Below are 20,205 nucleotides of genomic sequence, written 5' to 3' on the forward strand. Positions count from 1 at the left end.
ACATCTCCCGGTTCCTAAAATCAATGCCATATACACGTCCCCTGATAGGGGACGTAACAGGGATTAAACTGATAAGAATAGAACAACATAACACACCACAACTATCTGGCGGCACATTAGATTGCACACGCAGTGCCCCAAATTTGAAGTAGGAGGACCGACCAAGCATCTTTTTCCATCTCCCCGTTCCTAAAATCAATGCCATATACACGTCCCCTGATAGGGGACGTAACAGGGATTAAACTGATAAGAATAGAACAACATAACACACCACAACTATCTGGCGGCACATTAGATTGCACGCGCAGTGCCCCAAATTTGAAGTAGGAGGACCGACCAAGCATCTTTTTCCATCTCCACGTTCCTAAAATCGATGCCATATACACGTCCCCTGATAGGGGACGTAACAGGGATTAAACTGATAGGAATAGTACTACTTAACACACCTTATAATAACGCAGAGAGAGGCAACGCAGAGAGAGGAGTCTGAAGAAGAGGAGTCAGAGGAGGAAGGTGGCTTTAAGGAGGTGGAAGACCAACCACAGCAGGCGTCCCAGGGGGCTTGTTGTCACCTTTCGGGGACCCTTGGTGTTGTACGTGGCTGGGTGGAGGAAGAGACCTTCAATGACATCAGTGAGGACAAGGAACGGGACATGGCTAGCTTGATATCCAACCTTGTGCAAATGGGGAGTTTGCGGTTGTGCAAATGGACTGTTTGCCGTGCGTTAAACGGGGAGTTTGGTCTGTCACTGTGAAGCGGGCGTAACCCTTACACTACCTGATCGATACAACATCTTACCTGATGTTTTTAAGCACGTTATTCCAAACAATTTAGGAATGTTAGGTGATTTATGCCCTTTATGGATTAAAACCCGACTCTGCGTCAACTACGTAATTTTCCATGGGAGTTTTGCCATGGATCCCACTCCGGCATGCCACAGTCCAGGTGTTAGTCCCCTTGAAACAACTTTTCCTTCACTATTGTGGCCAGAAAGAGTCCCTGTGGGTTTTAAAATTCACCTGCCTATTGAAGTCTATGGCGGTTCGCCCGGTTCGCTAGTTCGCGAACATTTGCAAAAATTTGCGTTCGCCGTTCGCGAACTGAAAATTTTACGTTCGCGACATGTCTATTTTGGGATACATACAACGCTTTAATCACTTTTTATTTTGCCTGCTGGGAAGCAGGATAAAAAATGCAGCCTCTGCTTTTCAGGTTTTGTTATTGCAGCATTCACCGCAAGTGAAAAATTTCATGTTATCTTTATTCTGCTGGTCAGTACAATTACAGAGATAACAATTTTATACACTTTTTTTTAACGTTTTACCACTTTTAGACAAAGCATTTTTGAAAACAAAATCATGTTATTGTGTCGTCATTTTCTGAAAGCCATATGTTTTAACTTTTCTGGTTATGGCCTTGTGTGAGAGCTCATTTTTTGTAGGATGAAGTGATGTCAGTGATACCATTTTGGGGTACATACATGTCACACCGGTGACAGGTTTGAGAAGATCTGAAAGATTATCTGCTCATTAGTGATCTGACAGCATCTTTTGGTTTCACTTTGTCTGTGTGTTGCTTGTATGTCCACACCTCCTGTTTAGGTGTGTCTCATGTGACCTTTACCTTCCCCTATTTAGTTGGACTCCACCCATCACTCCTTGCTCTGGATAGCTTCATTTGGTGTTGGAAGAGCTGGAGTGTGGTTCTAGTTGAAGTCCTGATCATCCATCATCCATCATCCTTAGAAGTTGTGTTCCGCTTGTTGTGTTGTGTATTCCTCCCCCCCTCTGTTGTTTACTAGGCCTCAGTGAGACGCTGGTTCCTTCACCAGGGAAGGAGCGGGTTGTCTCTGCCCGGTCATAAGTCTAGGGCATCTGAGGGCCACCAGGGTTTTCTAGGTTCCTGTGTATGGGCATCTCTACCATCGAGAGGTGCCCATACAGATAGGAGTTAGGGCCAGGAGCAGGGTTTCATAGGTGGTGACCCTTTTTCTTCCCTGGAGGTGAGGCCTAGTGTCTTTTCTCTTCCGCCTTGTTGTCTTATGGTGTTCCCCCCTACTACATCCATGACAATACAACCTTTTGATCACTTGATATTATGTCTATTTTTTCTAGTTTTTACATTCGTAAATGGCTTGTTGAGGGGAAGTGGGTGCTTTTTTTTTACACTGGAAATGTTTAATTTTATTTTTATAAAACACCTTTTTAGTTTTTTTACTTCTTATTTTAGTTCCACTATGGGATTTTAACTTTTGAGGGTCTGATCCCTGTTTTAATACAGTACAATACATGCTTAATTGTACTGAAACTGTAAGTATTACGCTAACAGTTGCCTAAGAGAATCAGCCTTGGGGGTTGGGCCTCATAGGCTTTCATACATGGCAGGCCCGATAAAGTTAGAGAGCGAGCTTCCTCCCTCTGTATATGCCTTAGATGCCACGATCAGCATTGACTATGGCCTCTAAGGGCTAATCCACTGGCATTATAGTCGTCAGTGATGCGGGCAGGGGTCTGGCTGCCAGTAACAGCCAGGCCCCTGTACTGATCGAGTGAGCACAGCTCCTGTGCAGTCTGTACATGTAAAGCACAAGCCGGGAAGGGCCATCCTGGCATAGCTGGTGTCGAAATAATGCTGACTACATCTACATGCTGGAATGGCACCGCTAATGCTTAGCAGTCATGTGTCGTTCCTGCACACGTCACCACTGATCACCACCATTGGCAGCAGCAGTGATGTACATGTATGGTATATGGAACGTTACGCTTTCAGTCCTGCAGGGACCGGAAGCGGCGAGGACAGAAGCCGTGGTGCTGAAACTAGTACGGTATGACCATTTTTTTTTGTTTGTTTTTTCACGTTATGCTCGGACCCCTGGTAATTTTTCCTCTGTCTTGCACAACCGCTTTAAACCAGTGGATGGAAGGAATATGAGTACAAAGAAAAGATAGTAATGTCCATAGAGCCATAGTAATGTCCATAGGGTTTTGTTTCATGACTATAGACTTTTGACTCATTCACACGTCAGTGTTTCGGTAAGTGATTTCTATCAGTGATTGTGAGACAAAACCAGGTGCGGCTCTAAACACAGAACAGGAGCAGATCTTTCCCTCATACCCTATGTCTGTGGAGGCTCCAATCCTGGTTTTGACTCAAAATCACTGAGGGAAATAACTGATCAAAACACTGACGTGTGAATGAGGCTTTAGACTGAAAACTAAAAGCCATAATGAAATCATACAAAATCCAAGCTGGATGCTATATATCTGTTCATCTGCCTATATATGTGCCTTTCTTCTTCTTTCCTCAAATGAGCCCAAACAACCTAATGCTTCGAATTAGCCAGTTCTTTTCCAGAATAACTATCATTTCACACCGGATCATTGCCACCTCCTTGTCCATCTCCTGTATTCAAGCTGATTTGTCTCCACACACAAGAAAATTGTCACTTTTCGATAGACTATATTCACACACCATGCTCTATATTGTGTAATCGGACATATACAAAACATACAGATGCATCTGGACAGATTAATTACTTCATTTGGTTTAAGAATGTGACCACATTTGTAATGTGTTCCTTTTGAAGGATTCATATTTGTCATCTTTCCCTGGTACAGCCTGGCTTTCAAGAGCTCCTCAAGTAAAAACTAGAGTAGTATGGGGTCCTCAGAGACCACTTCCCAAGGCTATGATGATTAGTTTACAGTTCATGTATAATATGAGTTCTACTTCTCCAGATGTATGGATATTTAAATCACCCTTTATGTATTCCATTAGGACTACTTATTAAAAGGGCATTACAGGAAATTAAGGGGCGCATCTACTAAGCTTTTTAAATTATTTTTGTGACTGCATGGTTGTGTCAAAATTTGTGTACAAATTTGTGTCGAGAAAAAGGAGAAACCTTATTGGTAAGAGATGGAACTGCTGTAGATTTCAGTTTCAGGTGCATGGAGGGCTAGAGATCCTGCTAATTTATTAAGTGGTATCTACCTCTTAATAAATTAGGCACATCTCATTCGGAGCAGGGCCTTAAGAAAAAACAATCTTGATAAACCTCCCTGTCATGGTTTGAATCTCTCTGTGACAATGGCCACACCCATCTGGCTCCCAGCCAAGCTCTTGAACTAATCCCTGCTTACCTCATTTGCATAGCCAATCAGAGGGGGTTTTACAATTTACCAATTGAAAGAGGTGTTCCAACTGTCAATATATATACTTGCATGTACAGTACAGACCAAAAGTTTGGACACACCTTCTCATTCAAATAGTTTTCTTTATTTTCATGACTATGAAGGCATCAAAACTATGAATTAACACATGTGGAATTATATACATAACAAACAAGTGTGAAACAACTGAAAATATGTCATATTCTAGGTTCTTCAAAGTAGCCACCTTTTGCTTTGACTACTGCTTTGCACACTCTTGGCATTCTCTTGATGAGCTTCAAGAGGTAGTCCCCTGAAATGGTCTTCCAACAGTCTTGTAGGAGTTTCCAGAGATGCTTAGCACTTGTTGGCCCTTTTGCCTTCATTCTGCGGTCCAGCTCACCCCAAACCATCTTGATTGGGTTCAGGTCCGGTGTCTGTGGAGGCCAGGTCATCTGGCGCAGCACACCATCACTCTCCTTCATGGTCAAATAGCCCTTACTTTTAAAGTTTTCCCAATTTTTCGGCTGACTGACTGACCTTCATTTCTTAAAGTAATGATGGCCACTCGTTTTTCTTTACTTAGCTGCTTTTTTCTTGCCATAATACAAATTCTAACAGTCTATTCAGTTGGACTATCAGCTGTGTATCCACCTGACTTCTCCTCAACGCAACTGATGGTCCCAACCCTATTTATAAAGCAAGAGATCCCACTTATTAAACCTGACAGGGCACACCTGTGAAGTGAAAACAATTTCAGGGGACTACCTCTTGAAGCTCATCAAGAGAATGCCAAGAGTGTGCAAAGCAGTAATCAAAGCAAAAGGTGGCTACTTTGAAGAACCTAGAATATGACATATTTTCAGTTGTTTCACACTTGTTTGTTATGTATATAATTTCACATGTGTTAATTAGGGATGAGCGAACCCGAACTGTATAGTTCGGGTTCGTACCGAATTTTGGGGTGTCCGTGACACGGACCCGAACCCGAACATTTTCGTAAAAGTCTGGGTTCGGGTTCGGTGTTCGGCGCTTTCTTGGCGCTTTTTGAAAGGCTGCAAAGCAGCCAATCAACAAGCGTCATACTACTTGCCCCAAAAGGCCATCACAGCCATGCCTACTATTGGCATGGCTGTGATTGGCCAGTGCAGCATGTGACCCAGCCTCTATTTAAGCTGGAGTCACGTAGCGCCGCACGTCACTCTGCTATGATCAGTATAGGGAGAGGTTGCAGCTGCGACGTTAGGGCGAGATTAGGCAGATTAACTCCTCCAAAAGACTTCATTCTGTGCTCGATCTGCAGCTGTGGATCATTGAAGTGCTATTATTGACTTGCTCACTTTTTTGAGGCTGCCCAGAGCGTTTTTAGATCACTTTTTTTCTGGGGTGATCGGCGGCCATTTTGTGACTTGTGGTGCGCCAGCACAAGCTATCACCAAGTGTATTTAACCATCGATAGTGTGGTTATTTTGTGCTATATCCTACATCAGCTGCAGGCTGAGCCTGTGTCACCGAAGTGCATTTAACCATCGACAGTCTGATTATTTTTTGGCCATATACTACATCTGGTGCAGGCTGAGCCTGTGTCACCCAAGTGCATTTAACCATCAAGAGTGTGGTTATTTTTTGGCCATATATTACATCAGGGGCAAGTTGAGCCTGTCACCCAGCGCCTAAAAAATAGACCTGACATTTATATTCAACCAAATCTGTACTGTTTTAGCTGGTCAAGTTATTTGTAGTGACCGTAAAAGCACACTTTTTTTTCTGGGTTGAAAAACCATTCCCAAATTTGCCATTCTCAAAATAACTAGTTTCTGGTATTTGAGGCCTACTTGAAATCTATCCCAAAAAGAATATCTTACATTGAAGCTAGTGATAGTGTCATTCAGAAAAACCTAAGATACACGCTAGCGTGCAGATAGAAGTCTGATTCTGTGATTAAACCTATACCTGTCACACAGCGCAAAAAAAAACAGGCCTCACATCTCTATTTAACCAAATCTGTACTATTTTAGCTGGTCAAGTTATTTGTAGTGACCGTAAAAGCACACTTTTTTTTCTGGGTTGAAAAACCATTCCCAAATTTGCCATTCTCAAAATAACTAGTTTCTGGTATTTGAGGCCTACTTGAAATCTATCCCAAAAAGGTGTTTACCTTAAAAACAAGGAAGTCACTCAGGCTCCCCCTGCTACCTCTTCTGCTGCTGCTGCCTCGGCCTCTTCTGCTGCTGCCGCCGCCTCGGCCTCTTCCTCCGCCTCTGGAGGAACGTTGGCACCTGCCGCCCAGCAAACATGGGATGTACCACCAACACCACCACCTGCGTCACCAAGAATCTCAACCATGTCACACGGCAGCGTTCAGCTCTCCATCTCACAAACATTTGAGAGAAAGCGTAAATTCCCACCTAGCCACCCTCGATCCCTGGCCCTGAATGCCAGCATTTCTAAACTACTGGCCTATGAAATGCTGTCATTTAGGCTGGTGGACACACACAGCTTCAAACAGCTCATGTCACTTGCTGTCCCACAGTATGTTGTTCCCAGCCGCCACTACTTCTCCAAGAGAGCCGTGCCTTCCCTGCACAAACAAGTGTCCGATAAAATCAAGTGTGCACTGCGCAACGCCATCTGTGGCAAGGTCCACCTAACCACAGATACGTGGACCAGTAAGCACGACCAGGGACGCTATATCTCCCTAACTGCACACTGGGTAAATGTAGTGGCGGCTGGGCCCCAGGCGGAGAGCTGTTTGGCGCACGTCCTTCCGCCGCCAAGGATCGCAGGGCAACATTCTTTGCCTCCTGTCTCTTCCTCCTCCTACTCAGCTTCCTCCTCCTCTTCTTCCACCTGCTCATCCAGTCAGCCACACACCTTCACCACCAACTTCAGCACAGCACGGTGTAAACGTCAGCAGGCCATTCTGAAACTCATATGTTTGGGGGACAGGCCCCACACCGCACAGGAGTTGTGGCGGGGTATAGAACAACAGACCGACGAGTGGTTGCTGCCGGTGAGCCTCAAGCCCGGCCTGGTGGTGTGCGATAATGGGCGAAATCTCGTTGCAGCTCTGGGACTAGCCGGTTTGACGCACATCCCTTGCCTGGCGCATGTGCTGAATTTGGTGGTGCAGAAGTTCATTCGCAACTACCCCGACATGTCAGAGCTGCTGCATAAAGTGCGGGCCGTCTGTTCGCGCTTCCGGCGTTCACACCCTGCCGCTGCTCGCCTGTCTGCGCTACAGCGTAACTTCGGCCTTCCCGCTCACCGCCTCATATGCGACGTACCCACCAGGTGGAACTCCACCTTGCATATGCTGGACAGACTGTGCGAGCAGCAGCAGGCCATAGTGGAGTTTCAGCTGCAGCACGCACGGGTTAGTCGCACTGCGGATCAGACACACTTCACCACCAATGACTGGGCCTCCATGCGAGACCTGTGTGCCCTGTTGCGCTGTTTCGAGTACTCCACCAACATGGCCAGTGGCGATGACGCCGTTATCAACGTTACAATACCACTTTTATGTCTCCTTGAGAAAACACTTAGGGCGATGATGGAAGAGGAGGTGGCCCAGGAGGAAGAGGAGGAAGAGGGGTCATTTTTAGCACTTTCAGGCCAGTCTCTTCAAAGTGACTCAGAGGGAGGTTTTTTGCAACACCAGAGGCCAGGTACAAATGTGGCCAGACAGGGCCCACTACTGGAGGACGAGGAGGACGAGGATGAGGAGGAGGTGGAGGAGGATGAGGATGAAGCATGTTCACAGCAGGGTGGCACCCAAAGCAGCTCGGGCCCATCACTGGTGCGTGGCTGGGGGGAAACACAGGACGATGACGATACGCCTCCCACAGAGGACAGCTTGTCCTTACCTCTGGGCAGCCTGGCACACATGAGCGACTACATGCTGCAGTGCCTGCGCAACGACAGCAGAGTTGCCCACATTTTAACGTGTGCGGAATACTGGGTTGCCACCCTGCTGGATCCCCGGTACAAAGACAATGTGCCCACCTTACTTCCTACACTGGAGCGTGATAGGAAGATGCTCGAGTACAAGAGCACGTTGGTAGACGCGCTACTGAGAGCATTCCCAAATGTCACAGGGGAACCAGTGGAAGCCCAAGGCGAAGGCAGAGGAGGAGCAAGAGGTCGCCAACGCAGCTGTGTCACGGCCAGCTCCTCTGAGGGCAGGGTTAGCATGGCAGAGATGTGGAAATGTTTTGTCACCACGCCACAGCTAACTGCACCACCACCTGATACGGAACGTGTTAGCAGGAGGCAACATTTCACTAACATGGTGGAACAGTACCTGTGCACACCCCTCCACGTACTGACTGATGGTTCGGCCCCATTCAACTTCTGGGTCTCCAAATTGTCCACGTGGCCAGAGCTAGCCTTTTATGCCTTGGAGGTGCTTGCCTGCCCGGCGCCCAGCATTTTGTCTGAACGTGTATTCAGCACGGCAGGGGGCGTCATTACAGACAAACGCAGCCGCCTGTCTACAGCCAATGTGGACAAGCTGACGTTCATAAAAATGAACCAGGCATGGATCCCACAGGACCTGTCCATCCCTTGTGCAGATTAGATATTAATTACCTCCCCTTAACAATAGATTATTCTACTCCAGGGCACTTCCTCATTCAATACTATTTTTAATTTCATTTTACCATTATATTGCGGGGCAACCCAAAGTTGAATGAACCTCTCCTCTGTCTGGGTGCCGGGGCCTAAATGTGTGACAGTGGCCTGTTCCAGTGGTGGGTGACGTGAAGCCTGATTCTCTGCTATGACATGAAGACAAATTCTGCGCTGACATCAGGCCAGATTCTCTGTTACGGGACCTCTCTCCTCTGCCTGGGTGCCTGGGCCTAAATGTGTGACAGTGGCCTGTTCCAGTGGTGGGTGACGTGAAGCCTGATTCTCTGCTATGACATGAAGACAGATTCTGCGCTGACATAAGGCCAGATTCTCTGTTACGGGACCTCTCTCCTCTGCCTGGGCCTAAATGTGTGACAGTGGCCTGTTCCAGTGGTGGGTGACGTGAAGCCTGATTCTCTGCTATGACATGAAGACAGATTCTGCGCTGACATAAGGCCAGATTCTCTGTTACGGGACCGCTCTCCTCTGTCTGGGTGCCGGGCCCTAAATGTGTGACAGTGGCCTGTTCCAGTGGTGGGTGACGTGAAGCCTGATTCTCTGCTATGACATGAAGACAGATTCTGCGCTGACATAAGGCCAGATTCTCTGTTACGGGACCTCTCTCCTCTGCCTGGGCCTAAATGTGTGACAGTGGCCTGTTCCAGTGGTGGGTGACGTGAAGCCTGATTCTCTGCTATGACATGAAGACAGATTCTGCGCTGACATAAGGCCAGATTCTCTGTTACGGGACCGCTCCCCTCTGTCTGGGTGCCGGGGCCTAAATGTGTGACAGTGGCCTGTTCCAGTGGTGGGTGATGTGAAGCCTGATTCTCTGCTATGACATGAAGACAGATTCTGTGCTGACATCAGGCCAGATTCTCTGTTACGGGACCTCTCTCCTCTGCCTGGGTGCCGGGGCCTAAATGTGTGACAGTGGCCTGTTCCAGTGGTGGGTGACGTGAAGCCTGATTCTCTGCTATGACATGAAGACTGATTCTGCGCTGACATGAAGCCAGATTCTCTGCTATGGCATGAAGAGACTGATTCTCTGCTGACATGAAGCCAGATTCTTTGCTATGGCATGAAGAGACTGATTCTCTGCTGACGTGAAGCCAGATTCTCTGCTATGGGACCTCTGTCCAATTGATATTGGTTCATTTTTATTTTTTTTATTTTTATTTTAATTCATTTCCCTATCCACATTTGTTTGCAGGGGATTTACCTACATGTTGCTGCATTTTGCAGCCCTCTAGCTCTTTCCTGGGCTGTTTTACAGCCTTTTTAGTGCCCAAAAGTTCGGGTCCCCATTGACTTCAATGGGGTTCGGGTTCGGGACGAAGTTCGGATCGGGTTCGGATACCGAACCCGAACATTTCCGGGAAGTTCGGCCGAACTTCTCGAACCCGAACATCCAGGTGTTCGCTCAACTCTAGTGTTAATTCATAGTTTTGATGCCTTTAGTGTGAATCTACAATTTTCATAGTCATGAAAATAAAGAAAACTCTTTGAATGAGAAGGTGTGTCCAAACTTTTGGTCTGTACTGTATGTGATGCATTCAATAAAGAATTTAGTCAGTTTGAACTCACATACAGCCTGACTGGTGTTAGTTCTGTGAGAATTAAAACGTCACGAGCGGTCGTTTGAGGCCGGATCATCAACGGCGGAACCAGCAGATATTGTGGTCACATCAGGGAGTGCCGTGAGAGCAAAATAGAGCGAGCAGGGTCTCGTTACACTCCCCCTACAAGTTTAATTTGCGTAATCAAATTTACAGTATACAGTTTTTTAAGATGTGTTTTGTAGCTATCACTCACCGTTTTTAAGATCCCTGATTGCTCACAGTCAATAGGAACCTTCATTGTTTAATCCCAGAGGATAAAGCAATAGTTCTGGTTCGGTAAACCGTTCTGATAATTGCATGTTAACTGTAACGGGCCACGCACCTGTATGACCATCACATGACCAGGACTGAAGTTTATCCACTGGAAGTAAAAAATGAAGGTTCCTATTAAAGGGGTTATCTGACTCTTGAACACCCCCCCCCCCCTATATGCCTGGGCCCCCTGTCACTGCCTGCCATTGACTGTTCCCCCACCCCCCAACAAAGGATGTTTTCATCGGCTCACAGTGGCGGCCATGCGGGGACCCGGAGCGATGTGGGTGCCAGGGAGAGAGGTAAGTACATTGTGTGTGAGGGGCCCAGGCATATGGGGGCATTTCAGGGGTCAGATAACCACTTTAAATAACAAAAAGAAGAGATTTTGAAAACTATGAGGAATTTATGCAAAAAGTGTAAGAGAAAATGAATCACTCGCTTTAAGGGGAGTCTGTAAACAGAAAATTCACGGGTACTACTATACAAGACACATTAGAGGACATTTACTAAGCATGTTGCACCAGAATTATGGCATAAAATGCACAAAATAGAATGGTGTTTTGATTTGCAGCAAATATATCAACTGTTTTCTCCACAATTTTCACATAAAGAATGCATCACGTCAGAAATTATTTATAAAAGTCATAGTGGTGGGGCTATCAAATTGGCATATATTAGGCCTCATTTATCATCCTTTTATCAGTAGAAATGGCTCAAATTGTTCCAGACAATTAATCCAGCCTATGTGGTGATGTTTTGTGTAAAAAGTCACACTTATGGCATAAAGATAAAACCAACTCGCTGTGGAAACAAGTGATGCATGATTCAATTATTTTTATCTAATATAAATGACCTAAACAGTAGGGTTTTGTCAGTAAAATGACATTCAACAAAACCGTCCCAAGTCTGAGACAAAAGTCGCAATTTACCACTGAAAATGCCGCAGATATGCTTCAAAAGTCGCAAATATGTTTCAAATGAGTGCGGTCTGGCAGAGATGGTTGAAATGGCTCATTTCAGTTTAAAAAAGTAGCATTTTAGTGCTATGGGTGTTAAAATTTCTCAAATCAAGAGAAATAGGCAAATAATGAAGTATATATTTTAAAGTCAAATTTGAAAATCTGTAATGAATTTTTTGGAGGAAATTACACCATTATTAATAAATGTCCCCCAATGTGTTATAGGGCTAGCTTAGCTGAATGTAATGTACCTTTCAATTTGCGATCCATTGTTTCACTCTGGAGAAAAAGGTATTTTAAGTCATATAAAATGAGGAGGTAAGTCCACTGAGAGTGGGGCCAAGCTGTGCAGCCTTGCTCCTCCTACTACCTCTGTCAGCCCCTTGCATAATTGACAGGGCCCGGTCGCTGCATAGTCACCTTGCTTGATGCTGTCAATTAAGAAGTAGAGGGAAGGGCTACAGAGGAGGCAGGAGGATAAAGGGTGCACAGAGTGACTTGGGCCCGCCCTCAGTGCCCTTAACTGCTCATTTGCATTTAAAGTGGAGAATACTCCTGAGTAGTGTTGAGCAAACGTGTGTTTTCAAGTTCGGCGTACAAAGTTCGGGATCGAGTTATCTAAGAATTCCGTTATGGATTCCGCTCCCATGGACCATAACGTATGATCCTTGGTAACAGAATCCATAAGAGAGTTTTTAGATAACCCGAACCTTGTACACCGAACTTTAAAACACAAGTTCGCTCATCCCTACTCCAGAGTGAAGCAACGGAAGACTAAGTGACAGGTATCATTACATTCATCTGAGTTAAGCCCTTAAGGCATGTACCTGGTTTAACAGTGAATTTCCTGGTGACACATTCCCTTTAAAGCTCTGTTTTCTACATTGTCCTCTGTTTGCAGCCCGGCAACCTTGTGTCATTACCATGTTACCAACAAAATATGTCGTTTCCAATATAATCTTTGTAATTACATGAGAAAGGAGATGTGACACGTTTATATAACTCATTATAACCCATTTTAAGCTGTACATGTTACTTTTATTGAAAAGTCGCTTTTTTTTAATTAGCATCAGAAAACTGAATTTTCTAGCAGGCTATTAGCGGTAGGCAGCTACTCTCCCATATACAGTGCTATAGCTAATTCAGCTGCTGCCTGCTCAACCCAAGTGGTTCATTTACTAAGTATGAATTTTCCGTGAAGAGTAACTATGATTTTTTTTTTTTTTTTCTTAAACCGAAAACAGCTCAGTTCATCTCGGAGATCAATTATCTAGAGGAGCCTTTATACCTGCAGATGGTGAAATCTTAGCTGCGTACATAAAAGTCAGTATTTTGAAATACCCCCTAAGGAGTACTTATCATTGCCAGCACATTACAATGATTCTAAGTTGTAATAATGCCTTTCCCACTTTTGTCTCAAGGACTACTGCTTTGGGAAATAACTCTCACAATTCATGTTCCAGATGCAACACATTTGAAAGAAAAGATACAAATCTCGACCTACCTTAAACTGCACAATTACTGAAGAGCTGAAGCAGCCCGGGGGGTAATTTAAGGAAATCCGTGAATCCACGCTCAGCTTTAAAGATAATCCTTTTTTAAGAACAGTAAAATTCTCTTTCTTCAAACATGAAACCACAGAAAATGTGCCAAGCTTGTACACTTTAACCTCTGCAAAACTTCCCTGCATTAAACAAATGACAAACATAAACCAGAAAAAGAAGCATTAATTTGATGTTTTGTATGAAATTGCTGCGTGGGACATTTAACTGAAAAAAATATGATTATAAGACAATCAACATAAAGTGAATGAGCTGACCTGAGAAGAATAGAAGTGGGTATAAAATAAGCCTACAATTATACCTTAGTTTCAGAGATTTGGAAATTAGCTGGCAATAACACAATGGGGAAATCAAGGACTGAGTGCTGGTTTTCTCGTGTAGAAAAGCTGTACATTTTGTCCAGCCCCGTTTTGCAGATAAATTTGACTTTTTGCTCATTCATGGTGTGCTGCTACTTTTATTTTGAAAGTAATTTTACTGCATGTTTGTAGGTAATGTATATTCTGCGAGACAAAAGTATTCGTATATGAATATCTGTGCACCTGATGCTCAGGCATACCTATTCCATGAATTTAAAAATCTTATTACTCACATATCTAGAGGCATTTCTTCCCTTTCTGTGAGACGGCCTCAGCTCTTCACATGAGATGACGAAGCACTTGCATCTCCCAAGATGCATTGCAATTAGCTCCTGTTAACCCCTTCCCCCTGCATAGAAAATAGTCCCTTGTATATCTCTCCATATCTATATATATATATATATATATATATATATATATATATATATATATATAGAAGAAAAATGGCGGCACTGACTGCAATCAGGAAAATTGGGTGCACGTTCCAGGGGAATCGACCTCTTACCCCAATCAATGAATCCAGAAAATGGACGGCACTCCAGCTGGATGAAAGTGAAGTTTTTCTTTATTCAACCATACGGTGCAAGGTTTCGGCTCCAAAAATGAGCCTTTCTCAAGCCTTGAGGCTTGAGAAAGGCTCATTTTAGGAGCCGAAACGTTGCACCGTATGGTTGAATAAAGAAAAACTTCACTTTCATCCAGCTGGAGTGCCGTCCATTTTCTGGATTTATATATATATATATATATATATATATATATATATATACTAACAGAAGTACCCGGCTTCATCTATTTCATTTAATGTCAATTGATATTGTGCAGTATATCGTTTATTTTATTTCAATTTTACCATTCCAACTTGTCAATTTGACCTTGACAGATCTAAAAATGTCCATGCACATTTAGTTAGTTTTTTTCTTTAACAGCGTATTCATCCAGATATGTTCTATTGACTGTTTTCAGCCTACGAGTTGTTTTCTCCTGACTGATATACATATGACTATTAATTTTAGATGTATGTAACATTATGTATATACTATTTTCTTACCACTATCATGATGACATATATTGTACTCTTTTTGTATTTTTTCTATGTTTATCATAGTCTAATGAAGGCCGGATTGTGGCCGAAACGTCACACATATATGATTTACCGCATTTCTAATTAAATGAAACTTATCACATCGCACAAACTGGAGTTTATATTCTTCCTAATTTTATCCTGTGTGATACTGCCTGCTGAGTTGTGTATCTAATATCCTATCCTGTGTCATACTGCCTGCTGAGTTGTGTATCTAATATCCTATCCTGTGTGATACTGCCTGCTGAGTTGTGTATCTAATCCTGTCATGTGTGATACTGTCTGCTGAGCGGTGTATCTAATCCTATCATGTGTGATACTATACTGTCTATTGAGCTGTGTATCTAATCCTATCATGTGTGATACTGTCTGCTGTGTATCTAAGTCTATTGTGTGATACTGTCTGCTGAGCTGTGCATGTCGTCATGTAGCCCTAGCGCTAGCCTAAAGCTGACTTACAGCAGTGAAGAAAATGGCTGGGTTGTTATGGAAAACTGGAGTAAAACTGTGTGTATGTGGAGACTAAGGGCCTGCGAGCTTCTATTGGCTGAGGAGAAAGGGAACAGGGAAACTACTGAGCATGTAAGTCCACCTCTGAATGCAGGAGAAGGTGGACCAAAAGAATAGGCAGCAGGGGGCGCTACTAGATAGGAAAATGTAATGTGCATAAAAAATTAATAATATTTTTATTGCATGCATATTGCAATAATACTTCATTTGCAATTCCTTATTCATTGCATAGTAATACCATTCATGAGACAACGCCTTTAACATTTTCTGCTCCGGGTGCCTGATTGGACCTGATTGGTTCAGGTCTCAATCGCAGCACCCAGACCATTGCTCCCTGGGAGAAGTTTAGAAAATAGTTATCCTGCAACTGAAAACTGTCTCTTCCTTATATTAAGGCTCCTAAATGTTGCTGACTTTGTGAGTCTGTTCAGATGGCACAGCCATTTCAAAATGCTCCTTTGCAAAACAAGAAACATTAATGGAGAAAAAGCACCATCTGCAAATGAATCACTCAGGTTTGGCCAATAACTTGAGTCATTTTTCAAGGAAGGCTCTTTGTGGAGATTGGGTATATCATCTTGAGATAGACTTCACAGTGATCTAACAGCCCTGAAATGTTAAATTCCTTAAAGGAACACTAAATGTAGTAATACATGATAAACATAAGCAATAAATATATAGTTGTCTTCACTGTTTGTCAGTCTGCAGAGCTTTCTAGATCATCCTGACAGTCATGTAGAAATCCTGCAGAGAACAAAGGGGGTTAATCTCCTGCTGATTTGCACCATCTTTGGCTGGTGGCCTACTGAAGGAGTAAGGCTTCCCTAAGGAGATGGTCTAGCTATCTTTTTCTCCTACTGCAGACAGGGCACAGCATGGAAGGAACAGTAAGGGTGTGAGGAGGGCTGCCCTCCTGTGACCCAGACTGAAGATTTCTTTGTATATTTCTCAATTTTTACACATAATATGATAAAGAATGGGACCAAATGAATGGATGACATAAAGGAAGTGTTTTTGTGTATTTTCTGTGTTTATCAACCACCTCCGGACCGCCTAGCGCAGATTCGCGTTCCGGAGGTGGCAGCGCTGCGCAGAGTCACGCATCTACGCGTCATCTCGCGAGACGCGAGATTTCCTGTGAACGCGCGCACACAGGCGCGCGCGTTCACAGGATCGGAAGGTAGGCGAGTGGATCTCCAGCCTGCCAGCGGCGATCGTTCGCTGGCAGGCTGGAGATGTGATTTTTTTAACCCCTAACAGGTATATTAGACGCTGTTTTGATAACAGCGTCTAATATACCTGCTACCTGGTCCTCTGGTGGTCCCCTTTGTTTGGATCGACCACCAGAGGACACAGGTAGCTCAGTAATATGTTGCACCAAGCACCACTACACTACACCCCCCCCTGTCACTTATTAACCCCTTATTCACCCTTGATCATCCCTTGATCACCCCTGATCACCCCATATAGACTCCCGGATCACCCCCTGTCATTGATTACCCCCCTGTCATTGATCACCCCCCTGTAAAGCTCCATTCAGACGTCCGCATGATTTTTACGGATCCACTGATAGATGGATCGGATCCGCAAAACGCATACGGACGTCTGAATGGAGCCTTACAGGGGCGTGATCAATGACGGTGGTGATCACCCCATATAGACTCCCTGATCACCCCCCTGTCATTGATCACCCCCCTGTCATTGATCACCCCCCTGTAAGGCTGCATTCAGATGTCCGTGAGATTTTTACGGATCCACTGATACATGGATCGGATCCGCAAAACACGTACGGACATCTGAATGGAGCCTTACAGGGGAGTGATCAATGACGGAGGTGATCACCCCATATAGACTCCCTGATCACCCCCCTGTCATTGATCACCCCCCTGTAAGGCTGCATTCAGATGTCCGTATGATTATTACGGATCCACTGATACATGGATCGGATCCGCAAAACACGTACGGACATCTGAATGGAGCCTTACAGGGGAGTGATCAATGACGGAGGTGATCACCCCATATAGACTCCCTGATCACCCCCCTGTCATTGATCACCCCCCTGTCATTAATCACCCCCCTGTAAGGCTGCATTCAGATGTCCGTATGATTTTTACGGATCCACTGATACATGGATCGGATCCGCAAAACACATACGGACATCTGAATGGAGCCTTACAGGGGGGTGATCACCCCATATAGACTCCCTGATCACCCCCCTGTCATTGATCACCCCCCTGTCATTGATCACCCCCCTGTAAGGCTGCATTCAGATGTCCGTATGATTTTTACGGATCCACTGATGCATGGATCGGATCCGCAAAACACATACGGACATCTGAATGGAGCCTTACAGTGGGGTGATCAATGACGGGGGTGATCACCTATATAGACTCCCTGATCACCCCCCTGTCATTGATCACCCCCCTGTCATTGATCACCCCCCTGTCAGGCTGCATTCAGATGTCCGTATGATTTTTACGGATCCACTGATGCATGGATCGGATCCGCAAAACACATACGGACATCTGAATGGAGCCTTACAGTGGGGTGATCAATGACGGGGGTGATCACCTATATAGACTCCCTGATCACCCCCCTGTCATTGATCACCCCCCTGTCATTGATCACCCCCCTGTCATTGATCACCCCCCTGTCAGGCTGCATTCAGATGTCCGTATGATTTTTACGGATCCACTGATGCATGGATCGGATCCGCAAAACACATACGGACATCTGAATGGAGCCTTACAGGGGGGTGATCACCCCATATAGACTCCCTGATCACCCCCCTGTCATTGATCACCCCCCTGTCATTGATCACCCCCCTGTAGGGCTGCATTCAGATGTCCGTATGATTTTTACGGATCCACTGATGCATGGATCGGATCCGCAAAACACATACGGACATCTGAATGGAGCCTTACAGTGGGGTGATCAATGACGGGGGTGATCACCTATATAGACTCCCTGATCACCCCCCTGTCATTGATCACCCCCCTGTCAGGCTGCATTCAGATGTCCGTATGATTTTTACGGATCCACTGATGCATGGATCGGATCCGCAAAACACATACGGACATCTGAATGGAGCCTTACAGTGGGGTGATCAATGACGGGGGTGATCACCTATATAGACTCCCTGATCACCCCCCTGTCATTGATCACCCCCCTGTCATTGATCACCCCCCTGTCAGGGTGAATTCAGATGTCCGTATGATTTTTACGGATCCACTGATGCATGGATCGGATTCGCAAAACACATACGGACATCTGAATGGAGCCTTACAGTGGGGTGATCAATGACAGGGGTGATCACCTATATAGACTCCCTGATCACCCCCCTGTCATTGATCACCCCCCTGTCATTGATCACCCCCCTGTCAGGCTGCATTCAGATGTCTGTATGATTTTTACGGATCCACTGATGCATGGATCGGATCCGCAAAACACATACGGACATCTGAATGGAGCCTTACAGGGGGGTGATCACCCCATATAGACTCCCTGATCACCCCCCTGTCATTGATCACCCCCCTGTCATTGATCACCCCCCTGTAGGGCTGCATTCAGATGTCTGTATGATTTTTACGGATCCACTGATGCATGGATCGGATCCGCAAAACACATACGGACATCTGAATGGAGCCTTACAGGGGGGTGATCACCCCATATAGACTCCCTGATCACCCCCCTGTCATTGATCACCCCCCTGTCATTGATCACCCCCCTGTAGGGCTGCATTCAGATGTCCGTATGATTTTTACGGATCCACTGATGCATGGATCGGATCCGCAAAACACATACGGACATCTGAATGGAGCCTTACAGTGGGGTGATCAATGACGGGGGTGATCACCTATATAGACTCCCTGATCACCCCCCTGTCATTGATCACCCCCCTGTCAGGCTGCATTCAGATGTCCGTATGATTTTTACGGATCCACTGATGCATGGATCGGATCCGCAAAACACATACGGACATCTGAATGGAGCCTTACAGTGGGGTGATCAATGACGGGGGTGATCACCTATATAGACTCCCTGATCACCCCCCTGTCATTGATCACCCCCCTGTCATTGATCACCCCCCTGTCAGGCTGAATTCAGATGTCCGTATGATTTTTACGGATCCACTGATGCATGGATCGGATTCGCAAAACACATACGGACATCTGAATGGAGCCTTACAGTGGGGTGATCAATGACGGGGGTGATCACCTATATAGACTCCCTGATCACCCCCCTGTCATTGATCACCCCCCTGTCATTGATCACCCCCCTGTCAGGCTGCATTCAGATGTCTGTATGATTTTTACGGATCCACTGATGCATGGATCGGATCCGCAAAACACATACGGACATCTGAATGGAGCCTTACAGGGGGGTGATCACCCCCCTGTCATTGATCACCCCCCTGTCATTAATCACCCCCCTGTCATTAATCACCCCCCTGTCAGGCTGCATTCAGATGTCCGTATGATTTTTACGGATCCACTGATGCATGGATCGGATCCGCAAAAAAATACGGACATCTGAATGGAGCCTTATAGGGGGGTAATCAATGACAGGGGGGTGATCACCCCATATAGACTCCCTGATCACCCCCCTGTCATTGATCACCCCCCTGTAAGGCTCCATTCAGACATTTTTTTGGCCCAAGTTAGCGGAAATTATTTTTTTTTTTCTTACAAAGTCTCATATTCCACTAACTTGTGTCAAAAAATAAAATCTCACATGAACTCACCCATACCCCTCACGGAATCCAAATGCGTAAAAAATTTTAGACATTTATATTCCAGACTTCTTCTCACGCTTTAGGGCTGCTAGAATGCCAGGGCAGTATAAATACCCCACATGTGACCCCATTTCGGAAAGAAGACACCCCAAGGTATTCCGTGAGGGGCATATTGAGTCCATGAAAGATTGAAATTTTTGTCCTAAGTTAGCGGAAAGGGAGACTTTGTGAGAAAAAAAATATATATATAAATTTCCGCTAACTTGTGCCAAAAAAAAAAAATTCTATGAACTCGCCATGCCCCTCATTAAATACCTTGGGGTGTCTTCTTTTCAAAA

The 20,205-nt window shown here is 45.1% G+C and overlaps 1 protein-coding gene across 1 annotated transcript in view; it reads right to left on the bottom strand.

The window, feature by feature from the left end:
* DTHD1 (death domain containing 1) overlaps nt 1-20,205 on the bottom strand; it is a 60,713-nt gene that overhangs the window by 29,926 nt on the left and 10,582 nt on the right. Inside the window, exon 3 of the mRNA XM_040419936.1 lies at nt 13,125-13,304. Within this exon, the coding sequence (XP_040275870.1) occupies nt 13,125-13,304 (180 nt within the window). The remainder of the gene's footprint in view (nt 1-13,124; nt 13,305-20,205) is intronic.

The sequence above is a fragment of the Bufo bufo genome, chromosome 2 (assembly GCF_905171765.1).
Source record: "Bufo bufo chromosome 2, aBufBuf1.1, whole genome shotgun sequence".
Lineage (NCBI taxonomy): Eukaryota > Metazoa > Chordata > Amphibia > Anura > Bufonidae > Bufo > Bufo bufo.